Source organism: Trachurus japonicus, chromosome 21, assembly GCF_045865225.1.
Source record: "Trachurus japonicus isolate A0001 chromosome 21, Traja_1.0".
NCBI classification, from domain to species: domain Eukaryota; kingdom Metazoa; phylum Chordata; class Actinopteri; order Carangiformes; family Carangidae; genus Trachurus; species Trachurus japonicus.
Genome location: NC_140927.1, coordinates 18762516 through 18782623, shown reverse-complemented (window position 1 = coordinate 18782623; position 20108 = coordinate 18762516). Strand labels below are relative to the sequence as shown.

At 40.9% G+C, this 20108-nt stretch overlaps 1 protein-coding gene across 1 annotated transcript; it reads left to right on the top strand.

The window, feature by feature from the left end:
* Positions 1–14268: 14268 nt before the first annotated feature.
* slitrk5b (SLIT and NTRK-like family, member 5b) lies at positions 14269–19510 on the top strand. The gene is made up of 2 exons (XM_085765243.1): positions 14269–14739; positions 15177–19510. The coding sequence occupies exon 2, from the start codon at positions 15235–15237 to the stop codon at positions 17836–17838; it is 2604 nt and encodes an 867-aa protein (XP_085621369.1). The 5' UTR covers positions 14269–14739; positions 15177–15234; the 3' UTR covers positions 17839–19510.
* Positions 19511–20108: the final 598 nt, after the last annotated feature.

Below are 20108 nucleotides of genomic sequence, written 5' to 3'. Positions count from 1 at the left end.
CCCCCTCCCTCTTTGAATGAGGAAAAGTAGGTTAACCATAATGCTGTGCAAGTCGGGTAAATATCACAGCAAGCCAAGCCTCTTAACCTCATAATGAGAACATTTGTCTATATGAAGTATTCTTAGCCAGTTATAGTATTCCCATACACTGAGTAACACAGTCAAAAATGAGATTCTTCATGCAAATACGTGTAGCAACCGCACATCAGTTTATCAGCACTGATCAACACATGGAAAGCATTCCTGCTGTTGCAGTGGATCACATCACTGTAGAGCTCATGCTAATGTGGAACCTATTGAGTCATTACACACACCATGTACTTGGATTTATCCACGAGTGTCGCTGGTCTTTTCAGTTTCACCAGCAGCTGTTCGATGATGGAGCCTCGCAAAAACACACTCATCGACTACAATGGAATTTTGAGGCCTGCAGACTTGACACAGATGTCTCACGGTGCCCTTCTTCCACAAGCACAGATTATTTATAGTCTATAATATTTTTTAAAAACGTGATGCCAAATCTAATAATTTTGGCAGCGGCAGAAATGCATGCAAATAGTGTGACCTTACGCCAGGATAAAAATATGATTTGTTTAAAGAAGTGCATGACAAGGTGCCATGGCACTTGAGTGGATTAGTACAACCCCCTGGGAAATCATCCATTTTCAGCTCTTGCATGGGTTTGAATCTAATTGCATGCAACGCTATTATATCTCTCTTCTCAATTCATCTGCATCTCTTCTCTGTTCATCCACACTGTAATTTCTCAACAAAAAAACAAAAAAAACAAGCCTGCATGTTGTTGGAAAATATTGATTAATGGACAACCATCAACAGTTTCTGCTTATTCCTGCCCTTTCCTTGGCGTTTCAAATCGCACCTAGACTGTTGAGCACATGCAGATACTGCTGACATATATAGAGAGATGTATTGCACTGGGCTTTAGCACATCCTGCTTCTTTGTTGCTTTTCTTTGTCTCCACACCTCAGACAGAGGATTAGTAAAAGAAAAAAGAACTATAGGGGTCAAATTGTAAAGATTCAGTGAGCTCTGTTTACATCCTACAAAGATAATAATAGTTCATAATTGAAGTCAAGGATCTCAGTGCTTGCATATTGTCACAGCTATGCTGATTAGAGGTTAGAAAGGTCTCAACATTGACCTGAATCTTAAATGTGTGTCAGCGGGGGCAATGAAATGAAAGCAATAAAACACGATCAAAGAACAAGTGCGACTGACAACATGTCAAATGCTTAGTCACCAGTCATTTGGAACGTCTTTTAACAGCATCCACCCTCTGCCGGGACGACGCAGAGGCCCACTTTGTCTTTTCAGGCAGTAACTGGAAATAAATTTGGATAAGTAAATGTTTGGATCGGCGGGAGCACTCGGATCAAGACTGTTTGTTTTGGAGTCGAGACACTATTTGCAATATTGACCACAGAGCTGCGACTATACAGTGAGATCCAGCTTTGACAGTTGTGCTTCTTGCCCATGTGGCCGCTCTCCTCTCAGAATTTGTCACAGTAAAATGAAACCTTCATCAATTACGTTTTTGCAAATAGCCCTGTGGGGAATAATTATCCTGTCAAACATCCAAAGTCAAATCATTTGAGGGCTGTTTACTGTTTACTTAAAGCCTGCACAAAGCCAAGAAGAAACCACTGACTGCCGGCTCCATCCCCATTTTAAACCTGCATGCTTTTAACAGGCACTGCAGACTCCACATTAGACCATTAGACTGATGCAATACCTCCTGTCCAATCCACTCTTCTTTCAGTTCTCATCATGGCCTGTAACAAGAATGTAGCATCTGACCCAGAAAAAAAACATGCCATCTCTGAATATTAGAGTTATGGACATTAACTAAATACCTGCCCAACATAACTTATTTTGCTGACAAAGGCATGATTTCATGACATCTATCAAAATCCTCACTGGCAAAATGTTGAACCCTTATCTCCCAATCCTTGGCTGGCCGTAAAGCCAAATAGGCTTATCTTCATGCTCCCCTCTTCCTGAAGTGTCCACATGTGTGGATGGAACTGGCAGCCAAAGTGAAGTTTCATTCTGGCTAAGATGAGGTGAGGGAGCATTTACATTCCCTTGATTCCCTATTTTTTCTCCCTTTAGTGAGAAATATGAAACGTAACCATCCGGCGTGACGTTCCAAAAACCCACAGTCCATCAGCTCCAGTGAACGCTCCCGCTGATCTGAACAAACAAATCACATCACTGATTAAACCCAAATCAACTGAAATTAATGTACAATTAATTTAATATAGAATTTGCCTCAATTAAGTGGAAATGGATGGCCTGTCACAGAGGTGGAAATTATAACAGCCATGGCGGAGGCAGCAGACCTGCTTCCAGGTTATTTGATTGGTCGACATGCTACCACAGCGCTCCACTGGATATGCACCAAAGGTACAATAAATGAGAAGCTGAACACATTTTGAGCTGCCTTGAACAAATTGAATGTTTATGAGGAGTTTCCTTTGGGGATTTAGTTCTTGCACCAGAGGGTGGAGTGATTGCGTGGGTTCTCGTCATTTTTTTTTCTTTACCCAACAATCCATTATAAAGACTCTTCTGTCACATGTGATCTTTTTCCGTCGTCATCTTGAGAAAGGAGATTGGAGCTGGATCTGAATACCGTTGTTTTCTTTTTTTTCAGAACCACTTTTCTTCGACCTTGATGGAGTCACGTCAAGAGGTCAAGAAATTGTGCAGCAGAGAAAAACCCATAAGCTGGGGCAGACACAAGCTGAGTGCTGTAATAATCCAGCTAAAAGAAAACTTGGCATATAATGAAGTGACAGAGGTTTGAGATGACACCTGAATCGAGAGACATCTTAAAATATTGCTGGGGAGTGTACACGCGGGGACAGCAATATCTCCTTCCTTTCAGGACAGTGATGGTTTTTCTCAGGCTGAGGGAAATAAAAGTGAGCGCTCAAGGACCTCATATGGGAGTTTTACTATTGACTTCAGTGCAGCATCTGACAGCTACTTCAAGAACTTTATCTTAAGGCAGTTTTGCATAGAGCACAGAAGTCTCACCCCTTTTCTGAGATAGCCTTTGTTCTTCTGGCCTCAGCTCCACAATACACTCTCTCACACAGTGTGTCTTTTATAGCCTTTCTGAAAAGCTGTACTATGATAACGAGTGAGGTTTTTTTCTGCCCGGTATTCTAAGATAAATTTAGCCTTGTACTCGCTACAAAGAATTTGATCACCTCATCTTTTTAACACTAAAATAAAATAGCAATTATTTTGTCAGCGTTCTGCAAACTACTCCTCGCTTTGGGGATTTGATGGTAAGCATGCTGATCCATGAAACCGGTGGCTGTCCCCACTCTCCCCAGGCCAAGTACTGAGAGGAAGCAGCACCACAGTGCAGAAGGTAATTGGCCATTTCATTGGAAGAAAACTAATGCAATAGCAATGCATCTTGTGACATACTATGTCACTATACAAAGCAGAAGTATAGGGATTTTAGAGCTAAGAAATAGGATCTGGATCATTTCTTGCTTTTGCACTGACCAGTGTTTGTTCCAGTCACACAGAATGGTACAAACACACAAAACACACCCGTTTACCCGTGTGACAGACAAAACAAAACAAAAACAAAAGCAAATTGATACACAAAACACCTTCCCCTGCATGCTGTTCACCCTCTCATCCACCCACACCACCTCGCTCATCACTCCTGCAGCTTTGCAAACTGTGAGGAGTTTCAACTTCACCACTTTCTACACACACACACAAACACACATACCAGTAATTACATAATTCGCATACAATATAATATGCATCATTTCAATCAGATGTTCTCCTGGATTGTTGTGTGATGAATTAGTGCACTCATCATGATGGATGTTTGCGTTTCCTACCCCTTGCGGAGAAGAGGAAAAACAAGGAAACAAAGGAGAATAAATTATCTGTTGTTGTTTGAGAGACAGTTTCTGACTGAATTCTGCTTAATTTATCTGTCTCGGTTCATGTGGGAATTTTGGATATCCCCCCTAGCCAATTCAAAGGAGGACAGCATCCAGACAAAAGCGTTTTACATGAATGAAACACAGCTTCACTTGGAGAGTAACTTATCATTTGGAAAATTCATGTGACTGTGAAAAATCCTGAAAAAAAAATCCTTGAGTGTGAGATTTATTATGTTTAGAAGAGGGTGTTTCAGTGCTGGTCTTAAATGTGTCAAAGTTATGCTGTATGACAGAGGCTAATGGGCCACCAAACAGTGTCAGTCAGGGTTTTCTTTATATGCTTGTGAAATTATTACGTGTGACTAAAATGATTAAAGGTCCAAGCGTGCAGGATGTGTGTGCGACTCCTCGTCCCCCCCGTGTGCCAACAAATACACCTCAGCGTATGCAAGCATTGTTACTCAAAAAGTCAAAAGTTGACAAGCGTCAGGGAGACCGCATCTCCCGCATGTGACCTTGGTCTGTCAGAACAATCTCCACTGACAAACCTGATATGACATTTTGAATGTCTTGGGTTATTCTGTGCATGAGAGTTCAATCATCACATCATTAATGGCTTTGGAGTGGGGCCAGTCACTCATGACATGGTGCTTTATGGCTTTGTTAGAAATCTTTGCGCTGACATGAGAGGGTTGTAGATATTTTCTATAGAACTATTTCCCATGGCCAAAAAGGTGCTTTTGATTAATGACTTTCCTCCTGCAAAGACGTTTGGGTAATTCAAAAGAATAATCTTCTCATGTCTTTGAAACCTTAAAATGAGCAGACTGACCTGGGTTGGCCGCCTCTTCATGGTCAATTACTGTGCTAATTAGTATTTATGTTTTTTGTGCCAGGTTTTGTCATCCGGGATGACTTAAGTCAATTGTCTTATGTTTTCTTTTTCTTTTTTTTTGCTGATCATTTGTGTTTGTACACAAGTTATTCTATAACTACTCCGGCGACTATCCCCACCACTGCATGAATAGACACATGTGTGAACAGGTTTTAGATAACCAATTGATCTAGAGAGGCTATTTTGCATGATTGTATTTATTCAGTTCTGGTGGCACCTTATCCAACAAAAGCAATTTACAGCGATATTGATCATAGGCTCTGTTTTATTAGTCAACAAAATCAGTTTTTATCTGCTAAGGATTTCTTTTGCTCAGGAGAGCCCCGGTGTTGACTGATTCTGATCTGTGTGTACTCAAGTTATTGTTTTCTGTTTTATATCTTTTTGAATTCCATGCCTCCCTTCACTCTCCAGACTGTTGTGAGGCTTTATAAAAAATACCCCCCCCCCAACAAATCCAGTAAGTAAATACAACTGCTTCCCTTCAAAGCCTGTTGAGTGCTTCTCTTGACTTTCATTGACTGCCCATTGCCTGGGAGACTCAGCCTGCAAGCTCTATACAACAAGTGTTAACGCCAATTAAACCCCTGGCACCACCCTGTCATTCTCCACATTCTGTGACATATGAGTGATAACACATACCCTTACCTTCAGCTCTCATCTGACGTACATTAAATGGCACTGGACCCTAGCGTTTCCTGACATTTTGCAGAAATCGATTGCAATTTAATCAGCGTGAGCATGCTGCTATCAGCCATGCTTGCTCCAGCTGTTTTCTTTTCTTTCTTTTTTTTATTCTGTGCGTGTTTGTGTTACCTGGGCTGAGCTCTCTATGCTAAAAGGAAATATATATATATATATATATTTATGAAGCAATTTCAAACTTCAACACTATAAAATTTTCATTAAAGAAACAAATAAAAAAAATCACAGCATCAAAGTTGATAATAATAATCACAGATTTGATGTTCCGTGTGGAAGCATATTTCCATTCAATTTGCACACTATTAGATTTATTGTCTATTTTGAACACTCATTACTCCCTTTCTCCCTCCCAGCCCCTCTCTCTCTCTCTCTCTCTCTCTCTGTCTCAGTGTCTGTTTCCCTTCTCTTTCCCTCTGGTGGTAAGTGCAATAATTATCCCATTATACTTTGAAGTCTTTGTAAAATCCAAGGCCCCAAAACAATCCCCAAAATATGTGAATACATGGTCCTTTTAAGTATTAGGGGTCCTGTGAGGCAGCCCACAGCTGGAATATACTCTCTTTGAAATTCCAACAGGTCAAAATAAACCCCCAAAGAATATTGTTTTAAGGAAGGAAAAGCGTTGAGTGTGTAATTTCCAGGAGCTTAAATGATACACAAACCTTCCTCTTTGAAAAAAAAGAGAGAAGGGTGTTCTGAGGCCAAATTAAGCTTCCAAAGATTATCTCTGAACTCATAGTAATGTGTGCCTATTTCATCCTCATAACACCTCTGTTGCTGACTGAGGGAGGTTTTCAAGAGACCACACAAACACACCCAGATGCCGCAAGGTAGCCATAAATAAAGTCTATAGAGCTCAGTGCTGAGATGAACAGACTGAGGTTTCATGTGAGATGCTCACTACCAATTTCCAAATGACTTAATAGGGTAATAATGTGTTAAAATGAAAATTTGTCTCTATTTTAGAGAGATCTTGACTTGTATTGGTGGCTGCAGATTCTCACATATTCACACGTGCGTGCAGACACAGAAGCAAGTTATTATCCGCTCATCCTTTGAATTTTCAATTAAGTATGCAGCGCAGACTGTCATCTTATACAGAGAATTCAGCCAAAATGAGGATACCGGCATATGTTCCTATTTCTATGCATATCCAGATGAAATATTGATTATGAATGGCAGCAAGAAACGTGGTCTATTAGGAGGAATAACATTTTACAAAATTGAGTAGAGACATTAATACGTCAGTGATGTACAACTATCTGAGTCCTGCCTGCCACCAGGTATTACTCTGGGTTACTGCCTAAGGCTATACAAATATGAGCTGAAAATGAAAGCAACTCCATAACTGTTTGGATGGTATGATAAACGTGATAGAAATACTCATGCTCTTCCCTGCCTTATAACTAAATCCACATGGGAGCAGGGAGAGAGGTGATGGTCAGCCCAACGATCATCGCTGGTGCGGAACAGGGACACAACACCAGGCAACAGCAACACATGTTGATACATGCATGCAAAGGCGCATATACTCTTAAATACACAGCGACACACTGCCAGACAGAGTGGCACAACATGCATGCAAATGCGCACACTGTGAGCTTGGTTGGCATGTGTAAACAAATGAGTGACACAATATGTTTCTCATTATAAAACGCATATTAAATGAGTGACACATATGCATGTAACTGATATAAGACAGGGAATCAGTGCAATGCAAGTTGGAGAGTACTATCATGCCTGCAAATGATCACTAAAAAGATGTGAGCAGAGGCTGTCATTAAAGGCACAATGTGCGTTACCGTGGCAACATCATAGAGGCCTCCATTTTTTTAATACTGTGGTTGTGAACAATCAACGTTGCACCCAATCCCCCCGTGAATTAAAAGCACACAGCTAAATAAAGCTCAAGTACTCTGTTGCCACACTTTTACAATCCACTGTTTGTCGCCTCTCTGTAGGGAATTCTGTAACAACCTGTTTCTGTGGGGAAAAGTAGGCAAAGTATCAACACTTCGACAATCAAAGTAGCTCCGTGTTAAGCAGATTTTAATTTTAAATCAATTACCCCAAAGACAAAAGTGAGAAAATTGTCGCATTTTTGATTGTCACACATGCAGGTGACAGTAATTGCAGGACACAAGGTCTCACTGATCTGACACAATCGCCATGCTGATGCAGCTTACTCTTTCTTCTCCTGTCCTTGTGTCCATGCATGAGGTGATGTCCTTGCTCCAGCCTGGTTAAAAGTAAGTAATATCAGCTCCCTGCACAGTTACTTTTCCATTATGTTCCACAACGACCTCTCTGACCAAGGTAATTACCTCAGCTCATGAGTCATCGGAGTCAAAGATAAAGCCTGCAGAGATCCTTCTACATCAGATTAGCGGTGTGGTTTTGGCAATCCTCAGAGAGCTACCCCGCATTTGTTCTTTCTAGAGCTAGCATGGTGATTTTTCCCTTGTTTGTTTATTCATTAGCATTTGATCTGTCAGCCAAAGAAAAGATGTCTTTAGTTTGCAGGAGAGTCTTGTCAGCATGAGGAACCGAGATAAGGTGAATGCAGTATTTAATTAAGAGGGTAGGAAGCCTTCCTGGTATCTGGGTACACACAGACACCACACAGCAATTGACCTTAGTGAACATGTCAAGACTTTATCTTGCTCCCATCAGCCCCAAGCAGGAGTTGTGAAGACAGTAAATAGCTGTGCTCTCAGACAGCCTTTTGATTTCCACACACAGACCTTGTACTGTGTTCAAGTGGTGGCTTACAGTGTTTTGTATATTATTTTTTCAGTCAAGTGAGGCAACATTATTTTATGCTTCTTGTCATAGTGTTTCTAAAGTACTTAAATGCCAGTTAATGCGTGTCTTGTTTTTTTCAGCAAGAAACCAAATTAACTTCTTGCTATGTTCGCCTTCAAAATATATGTGGCAGAACAAAATGAATTACATAGAATTCATTATCAAATTAAGAGAAAATATTTTTCCCTGGCTGTGCTGCAGCTTCATGACAGACCCAAAAGGGATATCCACTCTAAAAATAATATACATTGTGATTTTTCTGAACACTAAAGACATTGCATTCGAACAAAAGGCTGCAAATCATAGCATCAAGAATTGCATTAAGCATTTAATCACATTACAGTTCTTAGAGCTGGTCCATGCACAATACATTATTATTACAGTATCATTTGTCTTGACATAATCAGTCCACATTAGTTTCATATTTACTCCAGCTGTGAATCAGTAAATGTCCATATATCCTAATGATGGCAAGGAATAACAAAGGAGGACTGAGGGTAAACAATTTCCTTTCCTAAGTCTGCAGTGACACCATGAGGTATAATTTAAAATGACATGTATTTTTTCCTCTCTCTTTTGTTGCTTGGTCTGTTTTTTGTTTGTTTGTTTTTTTAAATGCAACCAACCATATAATTGTAATTAGAAGGATAAATATAAGAATGAGAACACAAACACCCACAAAATATGAGGAACAATTCAGCAGACACAAGGGAACACATGCATTTTCTGTTTCACCCTCTCCTTCTTTTTGTTTCCTCAACAATTCCTCTCAGCTGTTAACAAGGTCAAGCGAGTTAAAAGACTCAGTTTTTCTTTTGTCAGTTTATAATCCTTCAAAATCTGATGTGCAGTTTTATTTGACCTTATTTTTCTTTCTGACCAAAGAACGCTTAGAAAAAGCACCACCACAGACTTATTCATTCCTTTATTGGAAACTTCCATTTCCATGACAGAGTGGAGGAAACTAATGTGAGCAGGGCTGCAACAAAGTAAGTTATGAAAATGCATTAAGAAATTCACTAAATTACAAAATCACCGCTTGAAACTAATGTTGTCTAACAGGTACACTTCTGAAAACTGTGCCTTCTATTTTTAATGGATGAATATGGATGTTATCATCATTATTCTCAGGTACAGTCCCTGTCTTATATCTTCTTTTATACAGTAGTCTCAGTAACTCTTGTATTTCTTATAACTTCAGAACTGAAGAGTTCTCTTGGATGAAAGGTGAGACATTTTCAAGTATCTACAATCAAGGTCCCAGCTGCCCTCAATTCAGCACTGCTTGGATAACCATGACCTGGATGAGTGAGACTCTTGACAGACTGTATTGTATTAGTTCAATTTGACCAACAGGTGGTGCCATAGCAACCTGTAAAACCACAGGCTCTGAGTCTGTTTCTTGTTTGGCATCCAAATGCATGTTCATGTCCTGTAAGGAAACATTTTTGGAACAGCCATTGTCACAATAATTTCATTCACAGGAAATATAAGACAGTTCAAACACAGCATTACCACACTCATCACAAACAGACCAGACAATACAGAAAGCTTGTGATCATCCACGCAGATGATATTGGCCCTGTAAAAATGTTGTCATCTTGTGTATGTGAAATTATGGTAACTATGATATAAAGGGGATAATCACAGTAAAAGAAAAATGAAAAAAAACTAGGTCTTAGGGTGAGGGTTGCAAAAAAAAGAAAAGAAAAAAGAATTGGGTCACGAAACTAATTTAGCTACACCAATAAAAATTCTATATGAATAGAAAGAAGTGTACCAATACAGAAATATGACAACATTGGATTATAATAGATACATTTAACATATAGATATCATTTATTCCTATTAAATCACAAGGAAACACCTCCAACAAAGAAAGATTTGGCCATTAGGATACCACATGGACACTCAGAGACCCTCCGCTCTCACACGGCTGTTATGAGCTGTAATTATGAAAATGGCTGTTATAAGAACAAAACAAAACAACAGGAAGCCCACTGAAGGTCAAATGAAATGAGCCCAGGAGTCCAGCTTAATGTCAGTCGAGGATGCCAGGTTGGTGATGTTAGGGGATATGTCATGTGTCAGGGCAGATGAGGTAGAGTAATTGGTGGAGTCATGCTGGGTGGAGTGGAGGGAGATGGACAGGGGTGGGGGTTAAGGGGGTGGGTAACCTGGAAGATGCAGAAGCTCCATCCCTTTCAAAACAACCGTGATGAAGAGAGTGGACATACATGCAAAATAAAAGGTCATGCCAACACAATACATACAGTGTGTGAGGACACACACAGGAAAAAAACAGGCCTACATGTATGTGAAAACTGAAGATGTATGGCAGCACAAAGGGAAAAAAATTACAAAGTGCTCACGAGAAAATAGTGCATTGGATCAAAGATGTCTAATGAATAGAAATTGAGCTGTGGCGTATGCGTCTGAGCAGATACGCTTGATAATTATAACAGTGGATATTAATGCTTCAAAAACAGCTATTATGTAGAATTATGTCTCATTGTCTAAGGATTAATACAGCCTGCTGAGAACAGCGCTGATTGCAGAACCTCATGGCAGCAGAGATGAAAAATGTGCTGTAGAGTGTTGTTATTTATGGAGATGCAGATACAGAAGGGGCTGCCCTGCGCGCCGAGGGATCCACGCGAAGGGTGAGAGGTGCCATCCATGATGGCCGACGATGTGGTCATCATCCTCCTCACCCCCACCCTTTTCAAAGGGAGACCAGATATACCCTAGGAGGCATGTTCTCAGACTGCCTGCTGTTAGATTTCTTGTATCCAGAGCTGTTTTTCATGCCCCAACAAACTCACTCACATTCTTCTGCTGCATTCTATCCTCACTCCTCCTCCTGTAACAGTTCCTCTTCTTTTTATTTCCACTCTAGCCACCCCAGGTCCTCTTTGTCCCTGACATGAAAGACACAGTGTTTTCAAGGATTATCCAGTCCATGATGCAGTGTGTCAGGCTGTCTGCAGTGTCCTGCCCTTGCAGCCCACAGTTGCCCGTCACTTGCTTTGAAGAGGCCTCTCAGAGCCTCAATGTGGTCAGAGGTTGCTTCAGCACTAGAAGCCTCTACATGTCCTCAAGCATAGTTTTAGTAGGGGCAGGGTACAAATACAGGAAATTCTGATCAAAAGATTTTGTTTTTTGTTTTTTTCTGTTCATGTTACAAGAGCGCAATAGATCCCTACAGAGACAAATTACAGTATAATTTTGTCAAGGCTCATTATGCTAAGATTAACCACAGCATTGATGGACATATACAATAATATAACAATGTGATATCCCCTGGGCCATGTGTGTGCTGTGCTGTGTGTCCCTTGTGTTCATGTTGCAGGTGCGTGGTTAGGTACAGCTTGAGGTTATCAGGGAGGTGGAAGCAGCTGATCGCCATCCTCCACATGGATTATAGAAGATATACCCATCCAGGCACTCAGAGGAGGCTCCCCCTCATTTGCGCCATGTTGTCATCTGTTGTAGTGTTGCTGTCTGTTCAGTTCATTTGGTAAGTCTTGTGTTTGCTGGGTGCAAATCCCTCCTGCAATCCTTATTTGTTAAATGCCGTTTTTATTGTCTCAGTAAAATAAATAGCTACATCCATGCATATCTTACTGTATTTGCTATGCTCAGAGCTGTTCCATAACAACAGTGATATAGTAACAACTGCGAAATACCTTACACCACTGTGCTTCAGGTTATGCAGATTATCAGTGTTGTTAACATCATTTTTTCTGAAATTCAGTTTTTTTCTGTTACTGTATACCCTGTTTCTTACAATGGTATGCATAGAGAGCTCAGTGCATCGCAGCTTGAGAAAACACATGCAAATACACAAATGTTGCACTCAAAACAACAGAAACACAGGGCCACCGTGGTTTCTCCCTACATAGGAAATACCCAGTTGTCATTTCCCCTTATTTCTCCATATTCTTTATTTAATAACCAGTACTGAAGGTATTTTATCTGGGACTATCCCAGACTGTATTATGAAGTGTAACCCACAACTTAAAACCTTACATAACGTGCTGACATACCAAAAGCAGCGCTGTACTTGTTTGCTCTGTCACATCACTCCTAATGCAACAGAGGCTTGAGCGAGCCCCGACAGTAATGCTCCTGCCAGACAATGGCAGAACAGTTCAGTGGGATGCCGATTGTTCCTGTGTGCTCCAGCTGGACACAGATGACAATGTCCTTACCATCTGTAAGGAACATAGATCAGAGACACTATCCATCAACCCCTGTGGCATGGTTCCAACTCCATTTGTGTATTTCTGACCTTGGAGCGCATAATTGTGAGACGTCATCATTATCTTCCAGTCATTTGCTATGGTGACTCCTTTCGTGTGTGTGCGTGTGTTGGTGTGTGTGTGTGTGCAGAGTGCCTTCTTCTGCTCCCAGTTGGTGAAGATTATGTTCAGTGTCATGGAAAACTTGGAGAGACATTAAATGAGGCTCGTATCATGCATAGTGTGTGTGTGTGTGCCTCATGTTCCCTGAGCACATTGTGACCATGGATAAACATGAGTATCATAATGCCAAGAGAGGACGTGTAAACAAAATGCAAATATACAAAATTTAAAAAGAAGAAAAATTGTAAGAATTTTGAATTATTAAATAAAAATTGTAATGTATCTTTTAGATGTTTGGGATGAGAGCTTTTCAGTGAAAGATCCAGTGGAAACATTTTGCTTATCATACTGAAACAAACATAAATGCTATACGGAAAAAGTGATGCAATTATGGGGTTTAGCTTATGCTGAGGGTGTAGCCCAGCATGCAATACAAATGAAGGCAGAGCAAAACAGAGACACAAATGAATTGCATGCAGGCTGGATGCATCCTTCATACTCATATGAGCCACAGGCAGTGTCCCTGATGTGCCTGCTCCCGTCCCCTGTGAGCAAGAGCCAAGTGGAGAGAATGATGGATATAGCTCCATGAGGACACGGCAATATACAACGATACTTGGCATGTTTCCACATGAGCGCCACTACATCAGCTTGAGAAGGAAGGGCATGGCAGGTTTCCTTCTTTACCTCTCCCTCCGTCGCTCAGCTGATGTGTTATTTTCACGTGCAACATGTGCCACCAGTTCAGATTGCTCTACTACATCTGATAAATTAAATAGAGATAAGTGAATAATTAACACTTCTTGTGAGAAGCCCTGCCAGAACTGTGTGCTTTTCATTAAAATCAGGTGGGAAAAAAACACAATGATTCACAGTCACAGTGTGTGACTCATACTTTATTCAATCTTAATAAACCAACAGTCAAACATTGCACCATTTCAACAGTAGCCTATTTCTTCTCATTTTCAAGCTCTCTACTGCCACAGTGGACCTAATCAATACACATCCCACATCCCATGGCTAAGTCACAGTGTGCTCATGTATCATGAAATGGGATGACATGATTATAAAATAGGTTTCTGCTCAAGCCATATACATTTAAGTACTTTAGAGCTGCTTGTGATGATTTGAGATGGGATCGGTGTGACGGTTCACAGAGTGGTTTTACAGTTGCCTGGATATTGACTGTATGCTCTAAGTGAACCGTAAACCAACAACCTGTGATCTTTGCTTGGCAGAAGTTGAAGTTCAAGAAGTCTGATCGGACAAGAAGGGGGGGGGGGGGCGGTGATGTAAATAAGCAGTGAATAGCATGTTGCAAAGACCCAGCAGGTAAAAGTAACGACTTATAGTAACATTAATGTTTTAGGCTATATCTCCCCCTCCCAGTTTGCTTCTAGGAGATTGGCATATTATGAAAAGCTGATGTAACGCTTTGTTTTTAGAATGAATGACATGATAAGCGGTTTAACAAACCGTTTGAGCGCAAGAACGTGCCTTTGCCCGGTAAATTATTGATGTGGTTTTTTTGTTTTGTTTTTTTGCAGTGGGGGGGTCGAAGGTGGAAGGGGTTGAGGGGGCATCTTTCCCGTAGGTAGGTCAACATCTTTTGGGGAATATATCTTTGTATGATGCTCGAGTGAGCTGATTCCTTGTGCATGAAATGACTTGACATCCTCTCGACCACCGAGTGAGCGTGCGCGGGTGCGTGCGTGAGCGTCCAGAGAGGAAAGATGGGGGAGAGAGAGAGAGAGAGAGAGAGAGAGAGAGAGAGAGAGAGAGAGAGAGAATAAGCAACTTTGTTACCAGGCATAGCTGTGTCTCCTCCGGCACAGCGTGCTAAAAGAGAAGCATTTGGCAGTTATGGTTGATCAGCGTTTCTTTCATCCTCTCAAGTGCATTAGAGACGACGGACGTGCTCGCGCTGAATAGATCCCGCTTCCTCTTTCGTTTTGTCGGATTAAAGATAAAAGATGCGCTGAAATACCTAAACGAGCCTACATCTTCATCAATGTGCGTGAGGTATGTATGTCTACCAGGAGTTCCACACAAATTATGCAGGCTGCTTCATGTCTAACAAGGCGTGCACTGTGATGCAGAATGTCAGCAAACCTGTCATTTACATAGCTTTCAATTCAAAACCAGTATTTAATTGCGTTTTGAATGTTTTTAGCAATAAGCAAATGCGATGTGGCTTCCCCTCACGGCGGACCCAGACCATTGTTTTGTGCTTATGTCTCGCTTTGACCTTGCTTTTTTTTTGTTATTTACATAGCTCGCAGGAGTTGCTCTCTGTCCTGCTTTGTTTGAGCCATTTTAAATCAGCAGCCACACAGCCAGAAGTTACCTCTGGGTAGTAGCAAAAATTATGCTTTGACTTTTTTTCATGCAGGTTACAGCTTGTTGTGAGGAAGTTGCTTTCATTTTTTTACATCACCGTCTATGTCTTTTATTTCTAGATGACATTGAGGATACCTAAATAGCAGGACTGTGAGCTCGGCCATCATTTGCAGGAAAATGCATCTTTGGATTTCTTGTGTTTTGCTGAGTGCAACGTCAGTGTGCACGGCTGAAATGTTTGGCAGTTATGGGGAAATATGTCAAAGACTGTGTGCCTGTGAGGAGAGAGAGGGGATACTTACAGTGAGCTGTGAAAACAGAGGGATTGTAAGTCTCTCAGACATAAGCCCAGTCTACTTCTCCCAGTATCATCTGCTGCTTACGGGGAATCTTTTGAAAAAGCTGTCTGCCAATGATTTTGTTGAGTACAAAGGACTTACAATATTACATCTGGGGAATAATGACATATCTGAGGTTGAAGAAGGAGCTTTTAATGGACTTCAAGGATTAAAGCGGTTACATCTCAACAATAACAAAATTGATGCCTTGAAGGAAGAGTTTTTCTTTGGCCTTGAAAGTCTGGAATATCTACAGATTGATTATAATTACATCACTCATGTGGCGCCAAATGCCTTCAGCAGGCTTCGACATCTGGAGGTGCTGATTCTAAATGACAACTTAATATCTACCCTCCCTGTGAACATTTTCCAGTATGTGCCACTGACTCATTTGGACTTAAGGGGGAATCAGCTCAAAGTGCTGCCCTACTCAGGTCTGCTGGAGCACATGAACAGCGTTGTGGAGTTACAGCTGGAGGAGAACCCGTGGAACTGCTCCTGTGAGCTGATAGCTCTCAAAACCTGGCTGGAGAGCATATCATACACAGCTCTGGTCGGCGATGTTGTTTGTGAGTTCCCGTTTCGGCTTCACGGGAGAGATCTTGATGAGGTTTCAAAACAGGAGTTGTGCCCGAGGAGAGCCATAGCTGAATATGAGATGCCGCCCCTGCCACATTTGAGCAGTGATGCATACTACAAGACCACGCCAGCTCTAGTTACAGCCTCCTTCACCTCATCTGGGATTGCGCGGTCCTCATCAAGACCCACCAAGGCACCTCGACAGTCAGGCAAATTAAAATCAAGACCCACTGCTCGTGTCCCATCTAATAAACCACAAAATTATGGCCAAATTGTATCATATCAGACCAAATCCCCCGTGCCTTTAGATTGCCCGACTGCCTGCACCTGCAATCTTCAAATTTCAGACCTGGGCCTGAATGTGAATTGCCAGGAGCGAAAGATTGAGCATATCTCTGACTTAAATCCCAAACCTTACAATCCCAAAAAGATGTATCTAACAGGGAATTACATCCCTGTGGTGCGTCGATCAGATTTCATTGAGGCAACTGGATTAGACTTGCTTCATCTTGGCAACAATCGAATTGCTCGCATACATGACAGAGCATTTGGCGATTTGACACATCTAAGAAGGCTCTACCTTAATGGTAATTTGATAGACCACCTCACAGCTGATGTGTTCTACGGACTGGAGAGCCTGCAGTACTTATATTTAGAATACAATGTAATTAAAGAGGTTACTGCTGATACCTTCCAGCATGTACCCAAACTTCAGCTTCTTTTTCTCAACAATAACCTGCTGAAAACTTTACCAGTGGGAACTTTTAACGGCCTGACATTAGCCAGACTAAATCTCCGCAGCAACCATCTGCGATATCTGCCAGTGAGCGGTGTGCTGGATCAGCTTACAGCGCTGGTGCAAGTTGATTTGTTTGAGAATCCCTGGGATTGCTCGTGTAGCATACTGGAGCTGAAGATGTGGCTGGAGCAGCTCAGCACAGGCACAGTTGTAAACAATGTCATCTGTGGCTCGCCCAAGAGACTAGCTGGGGAGGATATGAGATACATTAAGACGGCTAATTTCTGCCCTAATAACTCTGATATACTTGCCTCTGTGATCCCACCCTCGGAAGAATCTTTCCCTGGCAGCACTATCACCATAGAAACCTCCTTGGACTCTGACACACAATATAGCGCCATTCCTTTATCTGTCATGATCCTTGCCCTCCTCCTCATATTCATTGTATCTGTGTTTGTGGCAGCAGGATTGTTTGTGGCGATGAAAAAGAGACGTCAAAAGAATCAAAACGAGCATAATAACTCCATGAATGCTTGCATTAGCTCTCTCAACATGGAGTATGGCCTTTACAAAAAAGGGTCCATCCCCAAAGTCAGAACGTCTGCAGGACACGTGTATGAGTACATCCCACCTCCCACGGAATCGACATGCAGAACTACAGCCCAAACCCCGACGGACAGCAAGTCAGTGGATGGATTTAGAGACTTTGATGAGTTGAGCGGCGCTTTTCTGGGTAACTCAGATGAAGAAGCAGCAAGTAATGTAATAAGCTCAGAATACAGTGCCACTACTCCCGAGCCGCTTAACAAGCCCTCCACCCCTCACCAAGATGATCCGTGCTACTACAGAGACGTACATGAGCCTGACAAGCACACACGCTACAGCAATACGTTACCATGCAGGCATACAGCACATTCATCCAGTCAGTATACCTCAGACTTTGATGCACGGCATCAATACATGCACCCAGAGAGGATACAACAGACAATACTCTATTGTACAGCACCAAGTACTGTCTATGTGGAGCCCAACAGGAGCGAGTACTGGGAACTTAAAGCAAAGCTTCACATTGATCCTGATTACCTTGAGGTTCTTGAAAAACGAACCACATTTACACAGTTTTAAAAGACTCGGACTCCTGCACGATCAGAGAGGATGCATTGGTGCAATGTGTCCATTTGAATCAGGAATCAGAACATGTTCAAACCTATTTCTCACCTTTATTAGTACAGTGCATTGTGAATATCAGTAGACGTTCCTGTGAATCATGCTTTACAGAATTGACTTATAAAGGGGAACGCTACTCATTTCAAAATATCACTTCACACTTTATCCCCGTGGTGTTAAACAGTCTGGTTAAAATGTGTAAATATGAACGAGCAACCACAGATTCCAGGCTCTTATGACTCAACCCATTATAAAATACATCCCGGAGCTGTTTCTCTGACAATAATGTGAGACTGAGCTTTTACTCTCAAATTAGCTGCATTGCATAAGTGTCAATGAAGCGTGCAGATGATATGTTCTTATCCCAAAATAAACCAGGTTTTTGGATATGTATGGCTCCCAGTTCTGTCTTTTCAAATTTATTCAAAGTGAAACTCACACGAGACTAAATCAAATTTATTCCGCAAATAAATCTCACCTGTGTGTAGGTGTAGATGAAAGTCACATAGCCTACACATCTGTGAGGAATATTGTGCTCCAGTGAAATATGGAGCTATTGAGAGAGGTAGTTATAGTCCTCCAGGGTGTACAGCTCTGGGATGATAATATTAAAAGCATGAGCTCATAAAATAAATTTGAATGTAATGTCTCAAATCACAGATCATAAAGTCAGTAAATCTCTGGTTTTGTGTTTGCAGATTTGGAAGAGAATAATTAAAGTAACCTAAAAATGTACTGAACTACTACTGGGAAATCTGTGAAAATCTGTGGTGTTTCCCCGAATGCTTTCCCATCTCAAAACCCAACTGCACTTGTGGACACAGGTTGCAGTTGAGTTGCATACTGAAGTATTGTAACTGTTCTCAGAAATGATGTAACGAAAATATTAGAATCTCAGTTGTATTCAGATGTATTGTAACCGAAAGAATTAGCTTTAACTTCTGTGTATAACATTTGTCAAAATGTGTACAAATGCACACAGCTTCACAACAAACATGATGTTCATAATTGATCCAGTTTAATCAGTGTCTTCACTTTAACTACGACCAAAGCACTTCAGAAATCATCTGATAATATTATGCAAACTTTGACACCCATGTGGTACACGTGAAAACACTATCCTGTGTTATATCACACACTTACAACCTGTTCTCTTTATCATATGTCTGAATGCATCTACAAATATCTTCTGGTTGAAATACATCTGAGTACTTACAGTACAGTAAGAGCCAAATACATCTCCATATTTCTCTGTTTGAAATTCAGCTAAAAATCGCTAAGAATTTTGTATGGGCCATATTAGGACCATATAAGGACCATATAAACATATTTTAAATGACGGCATATTTTTACACAAACAAATATGGGTATTAAGATTTTTTTGTGTTCTTTTGATTGTTTTTCTTTTAGAAAAAAATGCACTATTGACTTCTACAGGTCAACAATGATGTCACTTTTTCAAATGCACAATATGGTAACGTGCATATAGCCATAGAGGTAGGTTTGATAACTGCATACATACAAGTAATACATGTAAAAGAAAATGTTGCACTATGCATAGATATATATTATATGTAGACAATCTGTAAAAATAAAAAATAGAAAAAGAAGGAAGAAAGAAAGATAGAAAAAGGCCCACAGCTCTTCATTTTTCTAAAGCTTCAGATAATTTTAATTACATGAGTGTTCATGGGAATACTGAGTGGATTTGTACGTACTGCATTATAATGGAAAAACACACTCTCATTACTTGGCATTGTTTGTTTTGTCTTTTTGGTGCAGGGTTGTATGCCCCCTCTGTTTCTCTCTCCTTTTTTGTAAGGGGGAATGGGGTACTTTTCCACATGTGTGAAGGGGTGCAAGAGCTTTAGTTATTAGATTGAAAAGCACAACAAATGAATGCAGCAACTGAATGGATGGAGTCATCTTTATGCATGAAAATGTTCTATGCTCTAAAGGAAAGTAAGCACATCATCCAGTCATAATGCAGTCTAACCAATTTCTGGGTCAATAGTGTAAGCCAAGAAATGTGACTTTCCCTGAGATTTTAATACACAGAGTAAATTCACATCATATGCAGTAATATGCACTGAACCTGTCATCTTAACTCAACTAATTAGAGGGCATGGTGTATCTGGACCCTGTCAGCATGTCACCAAGTATTACACTGCAGCATTAGTCATGCTGTTTATCAAGAATACAGTCTTGGTTTGTTTCCTTTCACATGT